General features: G+C 45.5%; 1 protein-coding gene across 1 annotated transcript; it reads left to right on the forward strand.

Annotated features, from left to right (window-relative positions):
- The first annotated feature begins 84 nt into the window (after nucleotides 1-84).
- Nucleotides 85-14,164, forward strand: Kctd2 (potassium channel tetramerization domain containing 2). The gene is made up of 6 exons (XM_026404864.2): nucleotides 85-569; nucleotides 2,294-2,402; nucleotides 5,292-5,383; nucleotides 8,665-8,760; nucleotides 10,576-10,701; nucleotides 11,573-14,164. The coding sequence occupies exons 1-6, from the start codon at nucleotides 231-233 to the stop codon at nucleotides 11,600-11,602; spliced, it is 792 nt and encodes a 263-aa protein (XP_026260649.1). The 5' UTR covers nucleotides 85-230; the 3' UTR covers nucleotides 11,603-14,164.
- Nucleotides 14,165-18,119: the final 3,955 nt, after the last annotated feature.

Raw genomic sequence — 18,119 nt, forward strand, 5'->3', positions numbered from 1 at the left:
GGGCGGTCCTCACTTCACATGTCAGCCAATAGAGACGGAGCTGGTTTAGGAAGTCCCGCCTCCGGGGGCGGGCGCGGCGCCTGCGCCGCCAGGGTCCCCCGCTAGTTAGGGGCACTCCCGTCCCTCTCCCCCTGCCCCACCCCCGCCGATGGGCCGGCCCAGCTCTCCCTGCCGAGAAATGGGCCGGTCCGGTGGCGCGCGGGCAGCGGCGGCGGCGGTGGCGGCCCAAGATGGCGGAGCTGCAGCTGGACCCGGCGATGGCAGGGCTGGGAGGGGGTGGCGGGAGCGGGGCGGGCGACGGCGGCGGCCCGGGCCGTGGGCCCCCCAGTCCTCGCCCGGCTGGCCCCACGCCCCGCGGACACGCCCGCCTGCCCGCTGCCGTCGCGCAGCCGCTGGACCCAGGTCCTGGACCGCCCGAGCGGGCTGGGGGCGGCGGCGCGGCCCGCTGGGTCCGGCTGAACGTGGGCGGCACCTACTTCGTGACCACCAGGCAGACTCTAGGCCGGGAGCCCAAGTCTTTCCTCTGCCGCCTCTGCTGCCAGGAGGACCCGGAGCTGGACTCGGACAAGGTGCGCCCCGCCCTCGGGCGCGCCCCCGGGCCTGTGGACTCCCTGGCTTCCAGTCGGTCTCCCGAGTCCTGCCCGGGCAGGCTCCTCACTGGCAGGGCGCTCAGACCGGGGCCCCTTCCCCCTTCCCGCCCCCTGGGCCACCTGAGGCCTCAGGAGGAAGCGCCTTTCCCGCATCCTCAGGCACACCCCGGTTCTCTGCGACCCCGCCCGTGGTTCTCAAAAGCGCTTCCCCACGCTGCCCACCCGCACCCGAGAGCCGGCTCCCTGTCCTCCCAGCCTCTCGAGTTTTTCCCTGGCTGCCTTTCCGCCCCTCACTGCTGATGCCAAATACGTCCAGAATTGGGTCAGGGCAAGCGAAGGGAGCTCTGTAGCTCTCTCACACTTCGTGCGGGACCCCCGTGCCAAGCCGGGTTAAAGCCTGGGTCTGACAGTGGCTTCCATCGCTCCAGGAAGTCCCTCTTGTTATATTACTCTGTTTTCCTAAAGTCCTGGTCCTAGAACTTGTACCTGGTTACTGTTGCTGTTTAGGTCCCTGAGATCCGGTGCAAATCTAGGTTGACTCGGTTAAGACAGTAAAAATGAAGACCCAGAAATACTGCTAGACAAGATGCATGACTGCTAACCAAAGGGTTGAGAGGTTATGAGACACTTCCTTTTCCAGTTTGAACTGTTTGAATCAATGTTTTTAACTTTTACAGATTCGTCTTTAATTCCCAACTTAGAGCCACTGACAATAACTTACACCACTTTATATCCTACACAGCACTCAGCCAGTTAACTTGTAACAGAATTGGGATTGCGTAAACGTTCATTTGTTTCATTTTTCATTTCATTTCCTAATAAATCTCAGGTTGATGGAAACCCATCCTGCCCTAACTTTAAAAAAGATTCCAAAACTCTTGTTTATGTGGAATTATTTTTATATACCCTGAATCTTCCTTATGGCTGTATAAACCAGTTTCATCTTGTTCCTTTTACTGTAAAGATGAGTAGGATTAAAGCTGCTTGGAGCCAAGTCCTGGCAATACCACGCTTCCTCTGAGCACAGATCTCTGGGTGTGTGAGATTACAGCTGGCAATGCAGAGACTCCCACTGGTGTTGGCCTGGAGCTCAGGAGTGCGGCCAGCTGAGCAGAGGTTTTCTTAGAATCAGGAATGTGAATTGGGGGCAATGGAGAATAAGACTGTCCATCTCAAATAAAGATTTAAATCATGCAGCCGTAGCATTTTCTTCCTCCTTTTTAAATAATATGCCACTGAAGAATGTTGGTAATTGTCCAAGCAAAGATTGTAGAAGTTCAAACCAGTAAATAAACACCTAGATGATGGCTATGACTGTGCATCTCTGACATCTGACCTGAAATGATCTTAAAACACAAAATGCATGAAGCCAGCCTACTTGCCAATAGTTTGTAATAAGCAAATGTCTAGCAAAATTTGTCCTCATTAATTTTTTTTATATTTATTTTTTAGTAGTTGTATGACACAATACCTTTATTTTATTTATTTTTATGTGGTGCTAAGGATCCAACCCAGGGCCTGTCATGTGCTAGGCAAGAGCTCTACTGCTGAACCCACAACCCCAGCTCCTTGCTACATTTTTTTTTTTTTTTTTTTTTAGCTGAAGAACTGAATTGTCTTAGGGCACTGGCAAAGAGAAGGAGCCCTCTCAATTTAAAAATGTTACTGAAAGTTCCAGTGATACCCTTGTGTTTGGTTGGCAGGATGAAACAGGAGCCTATCTGATTGACAGAGACCCCACTTACTTTGGTCCTATCCTAAACTACCTCCGCCATGGGAAACTCATCATTACCAAGGAGTTGGCAGAAGAAGGTAAGAGCTCTGTTTACACTGAATTTTTCAAAATTCAGGTCAGTTAAGGCTGTTAGAGACTTGAGTTTTGTTTGAGGTTTTTGTGGGGCTCATATACAGGTGTACAGGTTTATGAAATGAGCAGGAAGCCTCCAGTTGCCTAGTCTTGTTTGAGAGAATCTTGTTGAAGGAAGCCCCATAGGGCTTTGTTCAGCCTTTCAGTCAGAAGGAAGGTAGGTAGCTCAGCTTTGCAGATAGCTTCAGGAATTTTTTTTTGAGCCTGCAGAATTGTCACAATCCTTTTTTACATTTACTTATGAGCTAGAAGTGAATGTCCATAGCCTGAAGCACCACATCTCTAACATTCAATTATTCATATTTTCAATTTTAGTTTGAACTTGCAGCTGTAAAAAAATAATAAAGGCTTGGCCTCATTTTTTTTTTTTTTTCAAACTCTGGTCTCATGCTTCCCTGTAAATTTTTGAGGCTGACCTAATTCATTCTCCAGTTCATTGTTAGGTATGTTATTGGTTGCCTCATCTTTTTGATTTGTAGAGCATTTAGACTGTAAGTGGGTCTAGCTCTCTTTCTCAAAGGCTTGGCTTGGTCTCACTGGAGGCATTCAACTGAAGTTTGGGTTCCTTTTCTAAATCCAGGGCACTCTGATGTCGGAGCTTGAGCTCTGAGTAAGAAAGCTTGTAATGGCTATATTCATTAATGAGGTGATGGCAAAACAGTTCTTTATTTCAGGCAATAAAAAGAGGAGTTGCTCTCTTGTAGGGGGAGATTTGGAAACATTCTGGGGTTTTGGGGTTTTTTTTTTAAGTGTCCTTCTTTGAAAAACATTTCAAATTCATACAAAAATAATGAGGCTGGGCTTGGTGGCATAAGCCTGTAATCCCAGGAATTCCAGGTGAGGCAGAAGGATCCAAATTCAAGGCCAGTCTCAGCAATTTAGCAAGGCTCTAAGCTATTTGGCGAAACCATGTCATACAATTTAAAAAATAAAATAAAAAGCACCTCTGGGTTCAACCCCAGGTACCAAAAAAACAAACAATAATAATAAGAAGAAGTAGAATAGTATATTGGGCTGGGGTTGTGGCTTAGTGGTAGATAGCTCATCTGGCATATGTGAAGCACTGGGTTCAATCCTTAGCACCACGTAAAAATAAATAAATAAAGGTATTGTGTCCATTTATAACTAAAAAAAAAAATTTAAAAAATAACATTAGGGGCTGGGGATGTGGCTCAAGCGGTAGCGCGTTCGCCTGGCATGCGTGCGGCCCGGGTTCAATCCTCAGCACCACATACAAACAAAGATGTTGTGTCCGCCGAGAACTAAAAATAAATATTAAAAAAAAAAATTCTTTCTCTCTCTCTGTCCTCTCCTCTCTCACTCTCTCTTTAAAAACAAAATAAATAAATAAATAACATTAAATTCCATGTACCCGCCATCCAACTTCAACAATTACCAACTCCTAATTAACATTTTCTAATGCCTTTCATTAAAAAAAGAAAAAAAACACAACACTCTTTTGAAATAATTTTGAACTTACAAAAAGGGCAAGAATAGTACAAAAAACTCTCTTTACCCAGGTTCACCAATCCGTACCCCCTATACCCCCTGTGCTGGAGATTGAACCCAGGGGCACTCTACCACTGAGCTATATCCCCAGCCCTTTTTATTTATTTATATTATTTTTTTATAATTCTTTTTTTGAGAGAGAGAGAAAAAATATGAATCTTTTTTGTAGATGGACACAACACAATGCCTTTATTTTTTTATGTGGTGCTGAGAATCAAACCTGGGTCCCACCCATGCTAGGCAAGTGCTCTACCCCTGAGCCACAATCCCAGCCCAGCCCTTTTTATTTTTGATTTTAAGACAGGGTCTCATTAAGTTGCCCAGGCTGATCTGGAATTTGCAATCCCCCTGCCTTAGCCTCCTGGGTCTCTGAGTTTATAGGCTGCACCACCAATGTTGGCTACATTCACTGATTTTTAACATTTCCTATTATATTTATGCTAACATTCATTCTCCCCCTCTCTTCTTTTCATCTTCTCTTCTTTCTCCTCTCCTCCCATAATTCTAAATTTCTGATTGCAAACTTTACCCCTGAATATTTCTGTGCGTTTTTCCCAAGAACAAGGGATATTCTCACATAACCCTACTTTGAAACTTAGGAAATTTTTTTTTTTTTTTTAATTTTTTAGTTATTGGCGGACACAACATCTTTGTTTGTATGTGGTGCTGGAGGATCGAACCCGGGCCGCACGCATGCCAGGCGAGCACGCTACCGCTTGAGCCACCTCCCCAGCCCCAACTTAGGAAATTTAATGTAGATAAATACTTCTATCTGCAGTTTATATTTCATTTTTACCAACTGTTCTAATAATGGCCACTATAGCAAATTTTTTTTCCTGGTACGGGATCACACATCTGATAGTTTTCCTTTCTAAGGCCTTTGATTTTGTTTCGCATGAGAGTTTTCCAATGATTGCCTTTTATATTATTCAAAATAATAAGCATCCCATTAAATTCAATACACATAGGGTTATACACACCTATCTGCCAGTCCTTTTAAGGGAAAACTGGGTAAAAATTGCAAGCTCAGGAGGTGGCCAATGTGACTAGTTCCAGGAATTAAGTGACATATGGAAGGTGTCCTGTAGCTAATGGGCAGGGGCCAAACATAAACAGTGGGGGTGAAACAGTGAGCAAAGCAGTCCCTGGTACTTGACTTGGTTGGGGAAAAGTTTGTGGGTATACCCTAAACATCAAAGAGACATTTCCAAAGCTGAAGGAGAGAGACTGAATTTATATATGACAAATGCAGTTTTTGGCAAGCCTCTAGTTGCTGTTTTCCTGGTGAGCTCAAATATTCCTGACCAGTCTGGTCCTTGTTCTAGGTGTGCTGGAGGAAGCAGAGTTTTACAACATTGCCTCTCTCGTGCGGCTGGTTAAGGAAAGGATACGAGACAACGAGAACAGAACTTCACAAGTAAGGTGTTTTGAACTGTTAAGGGGAAAGTGTCCCCAGTGGCTCTCTGTGTCTGAGTGTCTGGCTATGACTTGAAAAGGATGGCTTTTCCCTCAGAGCTAGAGTCTGTATAGAACACTGTCCGTCTGCTATGCAGATGGTGCCTACTTGGCCAGGGTTGTTCAGCACAAAAAGAATGAATAATAAAACAGAACAGCCATGTCCCTTGAGAAGAAAATGTCACTGCTCGCCATATGGCCAAGGCCATTTTAGGTCCAAAGCCTGCTCTCTCTGACCTAAGATCCATCACTTTCAACATAAAGCCTAAACAAGCTCTTGCTTCTACCTGCTGGCCTGTAAGCATGTCACATCTAGCCCCTGCAAGTCCCTTGAAATCAGCTATGACTCATGCTTCCAAGAAAATGATACTCAAGCTTCTCTCTCTCTTATTTTTTAATGTTTTATTGATAGACATTTATTTTATTTATTTATTCTTATGTGGTGCTGAGGATTGAACCCAGTGCCTCTCACATGCTAGGCAAGTGCTCTACCACTGAGCCACAATCCCAGCCCTCAAGCCTCTCTTTTTATTAAGATGTCTGGATCTTTGTATTTACTCAGTATATATGGTAACAAATGAAGCAGAATTTCCCACAAGTTTGAGGGAAGGGGAGATAATAGAGCATACTTAACTTGTTATTTCTCATGTCATTCATCATATGTCTGTATGGCCACTCAGGATCTATTAGGACTTTTGGATTCTGTGTGTAACAGAAGGTCCTTGACCCCAAGTCTAGCAAGAGAAACAGACCCTCCCTTTCTTTTGTTTAAGAAAGAACAACTGCAGAGTTGCAGAAACGGGGCTGAGTTTTTTCCCACCACAGCCATCTGCTTTGTAGCACGATTGCCTCTTATCCCACCAGCTACTGGTGGTGGATGTTTTATTTAATCTGTTGCAGCCTAGGACTTGTCTGCTGTTAAAAAAAGAAGGCAGTCGGTTTCTCTTTAATAGCACTCTGCTCTTTCTGCGTCAGATTTCATGTATCAACATTTTCTGGCTCTAAATGGAATATCTGGATGAAAGCTGGCAGGAGTGACCCAGAAATGAAATAAATCTCTCATCCCCTTTATCTCTGGCTATTTGCAAAGGTAGAAAGAAGACTCATCTGGTCGACTGCTAAAAGGTTCCTTGTTAATGTTCAAAGGTGAATTCGTAGTTGGTTTGCAGATGTTCATGTGAGACACAATCTGGTGTCACCAGTCCCTTTGCCATTGTACACGTCTGGTATCTTTTACTACCATAGATATTTAATAGCTTAGACATTTTTGGAAATTAGTTTTATCCTTATTTTTCCACATTCTAAAAAATACTTGATTTCTTAGTAGAAATGTTGATGGTACCATATGGACTACATATTGAATGTTTTCAAATCATGGTATCTGAACATTCTCTGTTCTTTACCATAAACTAATTCCTTGGGAGCATTATAAGATTTCTGTTTGATGACAGCAACTAAGTTAATTAGTCCCCTAGATCCTAAAGGCTTGTAGATTTATACCTAGTTGGAAGCTTTTTTGTTCTGGGACTGTCAAGACCTTTTTGATGTTAGTCTTTCCATCTCTTCTCTGAGAAATGGATTTGATGTTGTTCAAAGACGCCCTCTTTTGCCTTTGTGCACATGGTTCTCAGATGAAGTTGGCTGTGTATGGATTTCTAAACATTACCTCCTTTAATTTGTCTGCAGTCCCTCACCTCACACATGGCAGGCATTCAGCCAAGTCCAAGATGTGGGGATTCTAACCCACCTTTTCTCTTGTGGCTTCTTAGCTTGTTTAGCGGCTGCTACCATTCTAACTGCTTTTCTGTCATTAGTGTTATTTTTGTAGGTTATTAATCTTGGTACTTTTTGGAGCACCTGTGGTTTACTTTGGAGGAGGAAAAACAGAGGCACTATAATGCCATATTAAATATTTGGGACTTGGGTAATTGTGCTAGTATCACAGATCTTTGGTAATGCTCAACATTTTTGTAATACAAATCATCTGGCCAGTTGGGTGCAATGGCACACTCCTATAATTCCAGCAGCTTGAGAGGCTGAGATAGGAGGATCAAAAGTTTGAGGCCAGCTTCAGCAATTTAGTAAGATCCTATCTCAAAACCAAAAAAATATAAAGTACTGGGGAATGGCTGGGCATGGTGGTACATGCCTGTAATCTCTACGTCTCTGGAGGCTGAGACAGGAGAATCGCAAGTTCAAGGACAACCTGAGCAATTTAGCTTGATCTTAAAGTTTGTCTCAAAATATAAAAAGGGCTGGGAGTATAGCTCAGTGGTAGAGCAATTGCCTAGCATGTGTAAGGCCCTGGGTTCAATTCCCAGCATGCACACAAATGCATACACACATACCTGATTGTTTCCAGGTATATGGATAGAGCCAATTGAAATCCTTAGCAGATTTGTCATATACTTTATATGGGAGGAAATTTTTAATACCTTGGTCAATGATAGTTATGCAATACTCTTTGTAGTGTTTCATTTTTGTTTTTGTTATATAGTGCTGGGGTTGGAATCCAGGACCTCAGGCATGCTAAGCAGGAGCTCTACACTGAACCACACCCCTAACCCCCAAAGACTCTTACTATATAGGAGGTTCCAAGGGTTTGGGGAGCTCTGCCAGAAATTTAAGACAAAAAATCAAATATTTCTTTTTTTTCTTTTTTTTTTCTTTTAAAGAGAGAGGTGAGAGAGAGAGAGACAGAGAGAATTTTTTTTTAATATTTATTTTTTAGTTCTCGGCGGACACAACATCTTTGTTGGTATGTGGTGCTGAGGATCAAACCCGGGCCGCACGCATGCCAGGCGAGCGCGCTACCGTTTGAGCCACATCCCCAGCCCAGCCACATCCCCAGCCCCAAATATTTATATTAATATATTACTCTTATAATCACTTACATCGGTCTGAATAAACTAAAATATGCTGTTATATTTGTAGCATACACATCAGTTTAAGCCACTTCAGGGGGAAAAAAAAAAGTATGACTTTCTCATGCAGAGTTATTGTGGAAATGGATGCAATCTTAAGTTTGTTAACATGGTTGTTCTCATAATTCACCCTCCCAAGTTAGAACTAGTTCACCCACTGATTGATGTTCTTGGTCCCTTTTTCCCTTCTTTCCTTGGGTGAGTTTTCATTGAGAACCCAATGCTGTGATCGTGGGATGAGGGTGGTCAAGAGCCTCTGCAGGCCTCACCAAGCAGCTGCCCCTTATGCTGCCGTGCTCAGTCTGCCTGCTTGTTGCAGGGCCCCGTGAAGCATGTGTACAGGGTCCTGCAGTGCCAAGAGGAAGAGCTCACACAGATGGTCTCCACCATGTCTGATGGCTGGAAATTTGAACAGGTATGTTTCTCAAAGAACAGCTATCCTGGTACCTCAACCCAGTGGGCCAAACTCCTCAATTGCTGTCCAACCAATTGCTATCCCTGGGAAATGGGTAAGGCCCGATGAGATCCATTGCAAAATGTGGGAAGAGAGAGTTACTTGGTGCCCATTACTTGCTTATAATGTGATGGGTTGGGGAGGGTGGAGAAGAGAGAGCCACATCTCCCAGCTTCATATCCAGAGTTTGAATTTGACAATTTCCAACAGAGCCAGCAAGCTATTCTAGGCTTCAAAGAGATTCCCTTTGGTTTTTTCTTCCCTCAGAGAGATTCCTTTCAAATGTGCTCTGTTGGGCTGGGGTTGTGGCTCAGCAGTAGAGTGCTTGCCTACCATGTGTGAGGCCCTGGGTTCGATCCTCAGCACCATGTTAAAATAAAGATATTGTTCAACTACAACTAAAAAATAAGTGTTTAAAAAATAAAGTGCTCTGTAATGGTCCCTAAAGAAGGTGGTTCAACAGCAAGTCTATCTTCTCCCATAAGTGCTTGGTGAGCAGGTGCCGTGAGGGGATCAGATACACTGACCAGTGTGGCTTAGTTGTGGCCCATGCTTCTCTCTGCTGTTTCTTTCAGCTTTGTGCTCAGGTCTGAGTATCAGAGCAAAACTACTGAGTCAAGTTTTACTGTTTTCTTCCATTAGATGGCAGAATTGTTTAATTCTTCGATCCTCTTCAAAACACAGGAAGGCTGAGGGTGAATAGAGGGAATATATTTTTTTGTAGAGTTGAAGAAGCCACCTGAGCTGTCACTGTAAGCTCACCTTGTAAAATAAAAGTTAGAATCTGTGTTAACTTACCCAGTTCTAGATCAAACTCAGAGCTGCCTCTGGCTTCAGACCCAGTGCTGGGACGCTCCTCACCCTTGTCTCCCCCTGCAGGACCAGTGGGCCTGGCTTTTGCTCAGGTGTGGATGAAATGCTGTGCATGGTTGACTATCCCTCCACCCTCTCTATATTTGCTCTGATACAGAGTCTTAAGCCAAGCTGATGTTTTTTTGTTTGAGGTACTGGGGATTGAACCCAGGGCCTGTGCATACAGGGCACTCTACCAACTGAGCTATATCCCCAGCCCATGTATTTTTTTTTAAATTATAAATGAGTGTTTTTTTGTGAAACCAATAGATAATTTATGTTGCTTCCTCATCTTGTTAATGCCCTGTGGAGGGACGATCTGTTCTTGCTTCTATGATCTAGAGAGGAAGCTGAACATGGAACTGAAGTGCCCCCACCCCAGACAGACAGCAAGGAGTTCCCATCTTGTGGCCGTGTGTACTTGTGAGGATGACCTCACCCTGGGCTCAGCTCCTCCCTCTGCATGTGTATTTCTGATTTAGGAATAGGCACTGAATTCATTTCTCCAAAGGGTTAAAGTATCAGCAATGTGCACCTTTGGGGAGCTGTTCAGTGATTCTGCACCTCCACCTCCTGTCTAGGACTACCGCTTACAAATCGACGGTCTGTGTTTTGACTGAAGCAAGTGTTCGTTTTCATTCACAGAAACGTTCTTCTTCACCTCATGTTTGACAGTGATTGTGTTTGCCTTTAGGAGGATTTCAAGTGCTAGGGTGAGGGAACAGTGACAGAATTCAGACTTCTCTTCTGGGGAAGCCTACTTGATGATGTCCTGGTGCAGTTAACCCCCAGGTCGTCAGTAGTGTCAGAGGGTTTTTTGTCCTTGAGAAATAAAACCACAAAATCCAGTCGGGGAAGGGTATGACAGGTGCACTTGACTATCTTCACATCACTGCCTGTTTGGTCACCATCTTCTTTTGCCAGCTGATCAGCATTGGATCTTCCTATAACTATGGAAATGAGGACCAGGCAGAATTCCTCTGTGTTGTCTCCAGAGAACTAAATAATTCTACCAATGGCATCGTCATAGAGCCAAGTGAAAAGGCGAAGGTAAGAAGTGGCTTGTCCAGGTTGTGTGCAGGTTTGGCCTAGCCCTCTGCCACAGCCTGGCTGCTGCTCCTCCCTGCCTCCCTCTCCTGCAGCAGCTTTGCGCTTCCCTCTTTGGGCTCTTTTGCCTGCTGAATTTTAATCACAGTTTAGGGAGCCACGGCAGGGGTTTTCAGTTAGAAAATGTGAACCTGAAGAGGTTTCTTTGGCCTTTGACAAGTCAGTGAAAAAGCAACGTTTTATTGCACTGATTACTCTGTGGAGAGATCTCAGAACTCAGTATCAGTCCTTCTTCCCCCACCTCAAGGACAAAAGTCTCTTCATACCTTTTCCTCCCTTACATTCCTAGAAATCTGTTGTACACTGCTTCCTTCTTTGCTTCCACTGTGCTCCACAAACATGCATGCACACACCACACACACACACACACACACACACACACACACACGCACTTCTAAACTACAGGGTAAGAGGAGCTTGAACCATTTTCTTAGCTTGGGAAGACTGGTCCAGTGGCACAGAAACTCAGGACCAACTGTGTTCAGCAAGTGTCCCAGGGTACTCAAGGCTTAGTGTCTGCCTTACCACCATGTCTGCCCACAGGGTCCAGTGGATGCAGTCTGGGTCTTTCCTTTTTTCTTTTTTAAATCATTTTTATTGTAAATTATAACTTAATTTCACTGTAATCAGATCATATACACTGGTTTAAATTTTTTATTATTTATTTTTAGTGCTGGGGTTTGAACCCAGGGCCTGTGCGTACTAATAAGCACATGCTTGACTACTGAGCTACACACCCAGGCTTCTGTAGGTCTTTCCTTCCCTTTGTCATCTCCTCAGCACCTCAACCTTTTCCCCCATTTTCCACTTTCAGATTCTTCAGGAGAGAGGATCTCGAATGTAAGCTGAGAATCCAAAATTTCAGAATCCGGAAAGGCAAGAGGGCAATTCAGCAAAATAGCTCCATGCAGTTAAGTCTACACCTGTATGATAACTGAGCTACTGCAAAGCAAAGCTGAGCCTGCCCCAGTGAAGAAGTGTCCTGGTTAAAACCAAAGGAACCCCACCCACCCTTGGGACTCCAGACAGACGCACCTCTGGCTGCAGATCCCCTTTTCAGAACCTGCTTTTGTTCTTATAGCCAGTGTTGTGACAGATCTTTACAACAGCAGCATGCTGGGTCTCCAAATGGAGCCTTTGGGGATCTGGGGGAAGGAAGAAGGAGGAAGGCCTAGCTCCTTGGAAACAGCCTAGCCATCAGGGAAGCTGGAGCAGACAAAGGAGGACTGTCCCAAGCTGTGCCCTGGTCTCACCTGCGTGTGCCACTCTTTCCCCCTGCTGGGCACCCTCCAAGATTTGTAGCAGATGCAGAGGGTTCTAGCTTCAGTGTGTGAAATTGAGGTTCTGACACAGGATGGAATCACCAGAGGACCCACATTCTCGTGAGCAAAGCCTCTCAGGCAGGAGACGCTGGGGTGTCCTCTGCCTTGGGAGGGTGGCGGTTCCTGCTTTCCCACAAGTGGCTTTGTCTGATTAGTCTCCAGCAGCTGGGCTCAGTGTGACCAGCCTCTCAGGAAGAGGTTTGAGGCAGGTGGCATCCTGCACCAAGTCAGCGGAGTGCCAGTGGTTGGTATGGCTGCTTCTGCAGCCTCCTCTTAGACCCATTGACCCCATCTTCCCTGGCTTTTTAATCTGGACCAAAGATAAAGGACTTTGAGGATCCTTTGATGGCTTGGGGTGGGGAAGACTATCTGTTTTGAAGTTGCCAAATGTGTCATGTCGTACCTAAAAGTGTTGCTTCTGTGATTTGTGTCTTGAAAATGCCCTGACCAAACGTGCGATATTTTGTCTCTCCTTGGTGTCGTCTAACCTTGGCAAACCTGCCCCACAGCACTGTAGTGACTCCACACCAACCCCAGCAGTGTGTGCACTTTGGTGGGCAGTCTGCAGACTTCCTGTGTCTCTGTCCCCACCACTGCTCCTTCCTGGGGACTGCCACATTGGTGAGAATAGAGTACTTTTCTGACCAGCATGCCACAGAGGCCTCTTTAGGCTGTGACCACAGAACTTGTAATTGCAACTTGTAATTCAAGTGTCCATGAGTAGTCGGGGAGGCAGAGGGGCTGGGGAAGCCTTTATTTTCCCTAGACAGCTTTCAGCAGGCACATGGTTGAAGAGGAGGGTGTACCATTGAGGTTCTCTCTGCTCCACAGTTCAGCTCCTTGCCAGGGGCTCAAGGTTAGTGATTTCTGGAGGGACTAGACTCTAGTCCAGTGCCTATTGACCTTGTGGCCTGACCATGCCCAGATGGTTTAGCTTTTTTCAGGAGTCTCACTTTTTCCTTCTCTGTAGAATAGTGTAGAAATGTGCGTACAGGGCTCCTTCTGCACCTGCGTCAACACAGTGTAAATGTACATGTTGGCGCCTCAGAAGTCTGTCTGTGCTTGGTGTTCTCATAGCTGTAATGTGTTAGGTGAACTTCCTACAGGAGGAGTAGACACCCCTTCTTCCAAAGGGCCACAGGCACCCACCCTATCACACCTTTCAGGAAAACAAAAATATTTGGGAGTAGTCAAAGACAAGTAGAGATGTTCTGTTCAGCGTAGGACAGAAGACCCCAGAAGAGAAGCCTTCGGCCAAATGGAGTTAAGTGATGTCAGACCGCCTGGGAGGAGCAGCAGTGTTTGGGACTATGTTGCTTATACTTGGGGGTAGGTCCCAGTGCCTCTGGCCCCACCCCAGCTTTGTCAGCCAGAAGGCTGGAGGGCAGATTTTGAGCAGGTACCTAGTGAGTGCTCTGATATCTTCATTTAACCTTGTAGAGTACCACAGCTGCTTTTGAGTGTTAGGCCCAGTGCTCTGGGCCACAGACAAGTGGCATTTCTGCTCTCTTGGGGGCTGGTATTAAACTTTTCCTTCCTTACCGCAACCCGGTCAGTTTAACTGTTCCCGTGCTCCAGGAATCTGAAGATGGCTCATTTCTCATGGCTCCTGGGAAGTATTTTCCCAAACCCTTTATGAACCCTGCCACTGTTCTTGCTTGTAAGCCTTCTCCCTGGAAGTCTTGCTGGTCCCTGCGGAGAGCAGCCAGCCTGTAGGTTTGGTGGTGTCACCTGACCAGAGACCCACACTTTCTGCTGTGCCAAGACTGCCAGGTGGGGAGCATCTCTGCCTTTATCTCTGCCCTGGGTCTCCGCTGAGATGCTGCTGGCTGGGCCCAGGAGCGCCACCCTCCCCACGTGTTGGGCCGCAAGGCACCCAGCCTCCCGGGAAGTGACTTCATTTCTGCATAGTCACACTGTGCTTGGGTGTCAGCAAGACTGGGAAGCAGTAGAGAGGCTGAGAGGGAATAGGGCCCAAGGGACACCCACACCCTCCAGCATGGCCTTTAGTCTGGACGTCTGGACCTTTCAGACCATGCCTGTCACTTGTGGGTGCCCTTTGTTACTACTCACGTGTTTGAAATGCTGTGACTTTTTTTTTTTTTTGTCAATAAAGATATGAAACAAATGCCCTGCCTTGGCCCTTGGCCATGTTCTCAGTCATTGCCACTCCGGCTTCCCTGCCTGTTCCCCCAATTGTCAAGCTGGTCTCAGAAGATGGCTCACTGTCCCTGTCCTCATTTCTCCTGCTGTTAAAACTGCCTGAGGGGCTCTGGGCCTTCTTCCTCCTCCCTGTCCTTTCGCTGAATCTGAAAAGCCCAGGAGAGTGCTGAGGAACAGAAGGTGGGGACAGATGGGCTGCCTACCAGAGAGCTGGAAGGACATGGGAGGAGTATGCGAAGGTTTTTAAGGGAAATGTGCCCCTGGAAGAGAAGTGACCAGGGCCCATTTCTCCACAGGAAGAAGATGAGTCAGCATGGTGGGAAGTCTGTCACTGAGGTCATATGGGGGTCCTTTATTTACTTTGGGGGTTTAGGAATATAAAGCTTACTATTGAGTATTTTGGCACAGTTGGAGGAACCCTTTCCCACACAGAGCCTGCAAGTAGGGAGATGCTTGCAGACTAGGGATTGCAGGAGGCAGGTGCCTCCATTTGGGTCCATTTGGGAAATAGACCTGGCAGCTGAGGACCAGGAGCACTGAGGTGCTTCAGCCGTGGGGACTGCAGAGTGCAGTCTACTCCCAGGACAGAGCAGTGGAGAGAGCTGGAGCTGAGTGCAGACTGACAGGAGGGACCCGCGGAGGAGATGCAGGCAGGTGCTGCTGGGACTGAGAACTGCAAGAAACCAAAGCCGTTGCCAAGCCAGCTGCTGCCATTGATCCCCATGGTTCTGCTGGTAACAGGAAGCAGACAGGAAAGAGCACAGCCCTTCTTTTTCCCCTCACCTTGACACCCCGTTTGCAGAGCTGTCCAAAGCAAGCTGGAAAAGGAGAAATGTGAGACGGGCGAGGTGGCACACACCTGTCATCCCAGCGGCTCAGGAGAAGACAGGAGGATGAGAGTTGAAAGCTAGCCTCAGCAACAGTGGGCACTAAGCAATTCAGTGACACCCTACATCTAAATAAAATACAGAAAAGGGCTGGAAATGTGACTTGGAAGACACTCAAAACAAACCCAAGTCCTAGCATGTGGACTGGGGAATCTGAGATTCAACGAGATCAGTGGTTAAGAGCCCCTGGGCTCAATCCCCAATACAAAAAAAAAAAAAAAATCTCAAGATATGCCTGCTGTACTCAATTGGGATAAATAGCCAAGAAGCACCTAATTGGAAGGTGCCACACACACCCAGCCAGATGCTCTAGACACCTAAGTCTCAAGTCTGAGTGCCCAAGACTGCAGAATACCAGAGGGGAGGGGATGCTGGGGACAGGGGTAGGAGGCAGGCAGCCAGGAAGCTGCTGTCGCAACCAGGAGAAAGCCGCAGAACCTGGGCAGAGGTACAGTGGCGTGGCAATGCAGATCCTGATTAAGCCCCATCCCCAAACTTAGAAGGCAGACTATAGGATTTAAAGAGGAAGATCAGGGTGTCAGAGAAGCCTAGACTCATGGGCAGATGAGGACTGGAAATGAGGTGGAGCTAACTTGGTATGAGATAAGAAGTTCAAGACAATGGACAGAGGTGAAAGTCTCCACAAGGCGGGCTCTTAAAGGGTGGATGGTGATCACCATCACTGTGGACTTGGAGCTAGGTTCTGTAGGCGTTTCAACTAACATTCTCACTTAACCCCATGACCACCTGCCTGATAGAAGAAAGCTGTACTCAAGTTCTGAGTTCTGAGCTACACTGCTCTGAGTGCATTCATATAACCACGTGAGTTATTTGCATTCCCATGTTTTTGATGAGAAATCCTGGGCATAAGTGCTAGGTAGTTTGGCCCAGGTCCCATAGCTCTTGAATTTGCATATTAGTCTGTGTTCTGTAACTATAACAAAATACCTAAGATTGGGTAGCTTATAGAGAAAAGAGGTTTATTTAGATTACACACAGTGTTGGAGGCTGCTAGTCCAGACAACATGGCAAAAATACTGGTTAAATCATCACATAATGGCAGATGCCTTCATGGTACATAAAAGGGAGAGAGCACATGGTGAGACAGGAAACCAGGAGGAGAGGCTAAGCTCACTCTTTTATAACATTTACTCTCTCTCTCTCTTTTTTTTTTTTTTTAGTTGTTGATGGACCTTTATTTTATTTATTTATATGTGGTGCTGAGAATCATACCCAGGGCCTCAACACATGCTAAGCAAGGGCTCTACCACTAAGCTACAACCCCAGCTCAAATTCAGTCTCCCTTGAGAAGAATCTCAATCCCTTTCCAAGGGCACGCCCCCAAACTTAATAACCTCCCAGGAGGCCCCACCTCTTAAAGGTCTCTGCAGATCTCACGCCTCCACACTGAGGAACAAACTTCCAACACATGAAACCTTGGGAGACACACTCAAACCATACCCAAATCCTACCGAGCACCTGGACTGGGGAAATGAGGTTCAAAGGCAAAGGGGACTGGCCCTGAGATAGATCCAGTAGTCTGGCCCCAGAGCACACACTCTTCAACTACAACACCAGTGTTCTAGGTTTAGTGGCTGAAACTCAGCGGATCAGAACAAAACTCATATTGTACCCCCCAACATTATGAAAATTCCCACACACATAGAAAAGCTGAAAAAATAATATAATGAATACCTGTACACCATCAACTTTGATTCAACCATTATAGACGTTTTTTCATATTTGCTTTATAATTGTATTACAAAAGTTTTGCTGAACCATTTGAGAGTACTTTTTAAACATTGCAACACTTCACCATTAAATACATCTGCAGGTATTTCCTGAAAATGAGGACAATCTTCCCCACGACTGTAATGACCAATGTCACATCTAAGAAAATCAATAATAATTCCACAATAATATATAAATATCAAGTTCACATTCAAATTTCCCCCAATTATCCCAAAGTTTTGGTGTTCTTTTTTTCTTTTCCAGCCAAAATCCTATCAAGATTCACACATGGCATTTCAATTTGATATCTCTGCTGCAGTTCTTTAAACAGTCCTACTTTTTGGCATTTTAAAAATATAACAGATTAGAAAATATTGCAGTGTATTGTGTGCCCATAGTACAATAATTTATTAAATCATTATTTGTTATTGAGCTGAGATATCAGTTCGACTACCTTCACAAAAGCTAAAGTAGCAATGATGTAAATATAATAGAAGTCTGTTTTACTCATAATAATCCAATCATGGGACCCTCTCTCCTCTCTTATCTCTCTGCCACTCTCAAACATGGCATCCGCCCCGTGATCTAAGATGGCAGATCCTTCCTTCCTCCTGGTCTTCATTGCATCAAGAAAGGGGGAAGGAAATAGGGAGGGCATCACATACAATTCTGCTCTGATCCCATTGATTAAAAGTCACACAGTCTTAAGTTTGGTAGCATATGTGCCTTCCTGAATTTTTGGTGTCTTATTATTAAAGGGATATGGAAAAATGGGCACTAGAGGGTCACCAGCCTACACAGTTTAAGTGAGCATGTTGTTGAACCCTGACACAAAGAAAAGACCACCAACTCCAATTTTAAATCAAATTAAAGCAAGCTTTAATGTGCACAAAGAGCTGATCAGCATCCCAACACGAGCTAGAGATCAGCACCCCCAGCTCTCCAGGAACAAGGTTTTATAGCACAAAAAGTTGCAAAGAGAACTTACAGCTAACAGGATTTTGACAAGCATAATACAAAGGCAGATAGTAGGTTAATGATCTATATGGTATTTCCAGGTAGATAATAAATTCAGATCCCAACATCAGAGTTTATGAGGTACCACTGAGATTTCAGAGAAGGTTGTTATCTGGTCGGGGGAGCCAGGATTTATGAGGCGCCACTAAGGTGTTAGAGAGGGTTGTTATCTGGTCAGGGAAAGCCAGGCTTGGGTGAGTTCAAGGCACGGACAGGAATTCCAAACAAGTTTAGAAAATGC

This window comes from Urocitellus parryii, chromosome 7 (assembly GCF_045843805.1).
Source record: "Urocitellus parryii isolate mUroPar1 chromosome 7, mUroPar1.hap1, whole genome shotgun sequence".
In the NCBI taxonomy this organism is placed as follows: domain Eukaryota; kingdom Metazoa; phylum Chordata; class Mammalia; order Rodentia; family Sciuridae; genus Urocitellus; species Urocitellus parryii.

Coding starts and splice junctions, on each gene's coding strand:
- Kctd2 (XM_026404864.2), top strand. CDS start 231: ATGGCGGAGCTGCAGCTGGACCCGGCGATGGCAGGGCTGGGAGGGGGT. Junction 570..2,293: donor CGGAGCTGGACTCGGACAAG/GTGCGCCCCGCC, acceptor TTTGGTTGGCAG/GATGAAACAGGAGCCTATCT. Junction 10,702..11,572: donor AGCCAAGTGAAAAGGCGAAG/GTAAGAAGTGGC, acceptor TTCCACTTTCAG/ATTCTTCAGGAGAGAGGATC.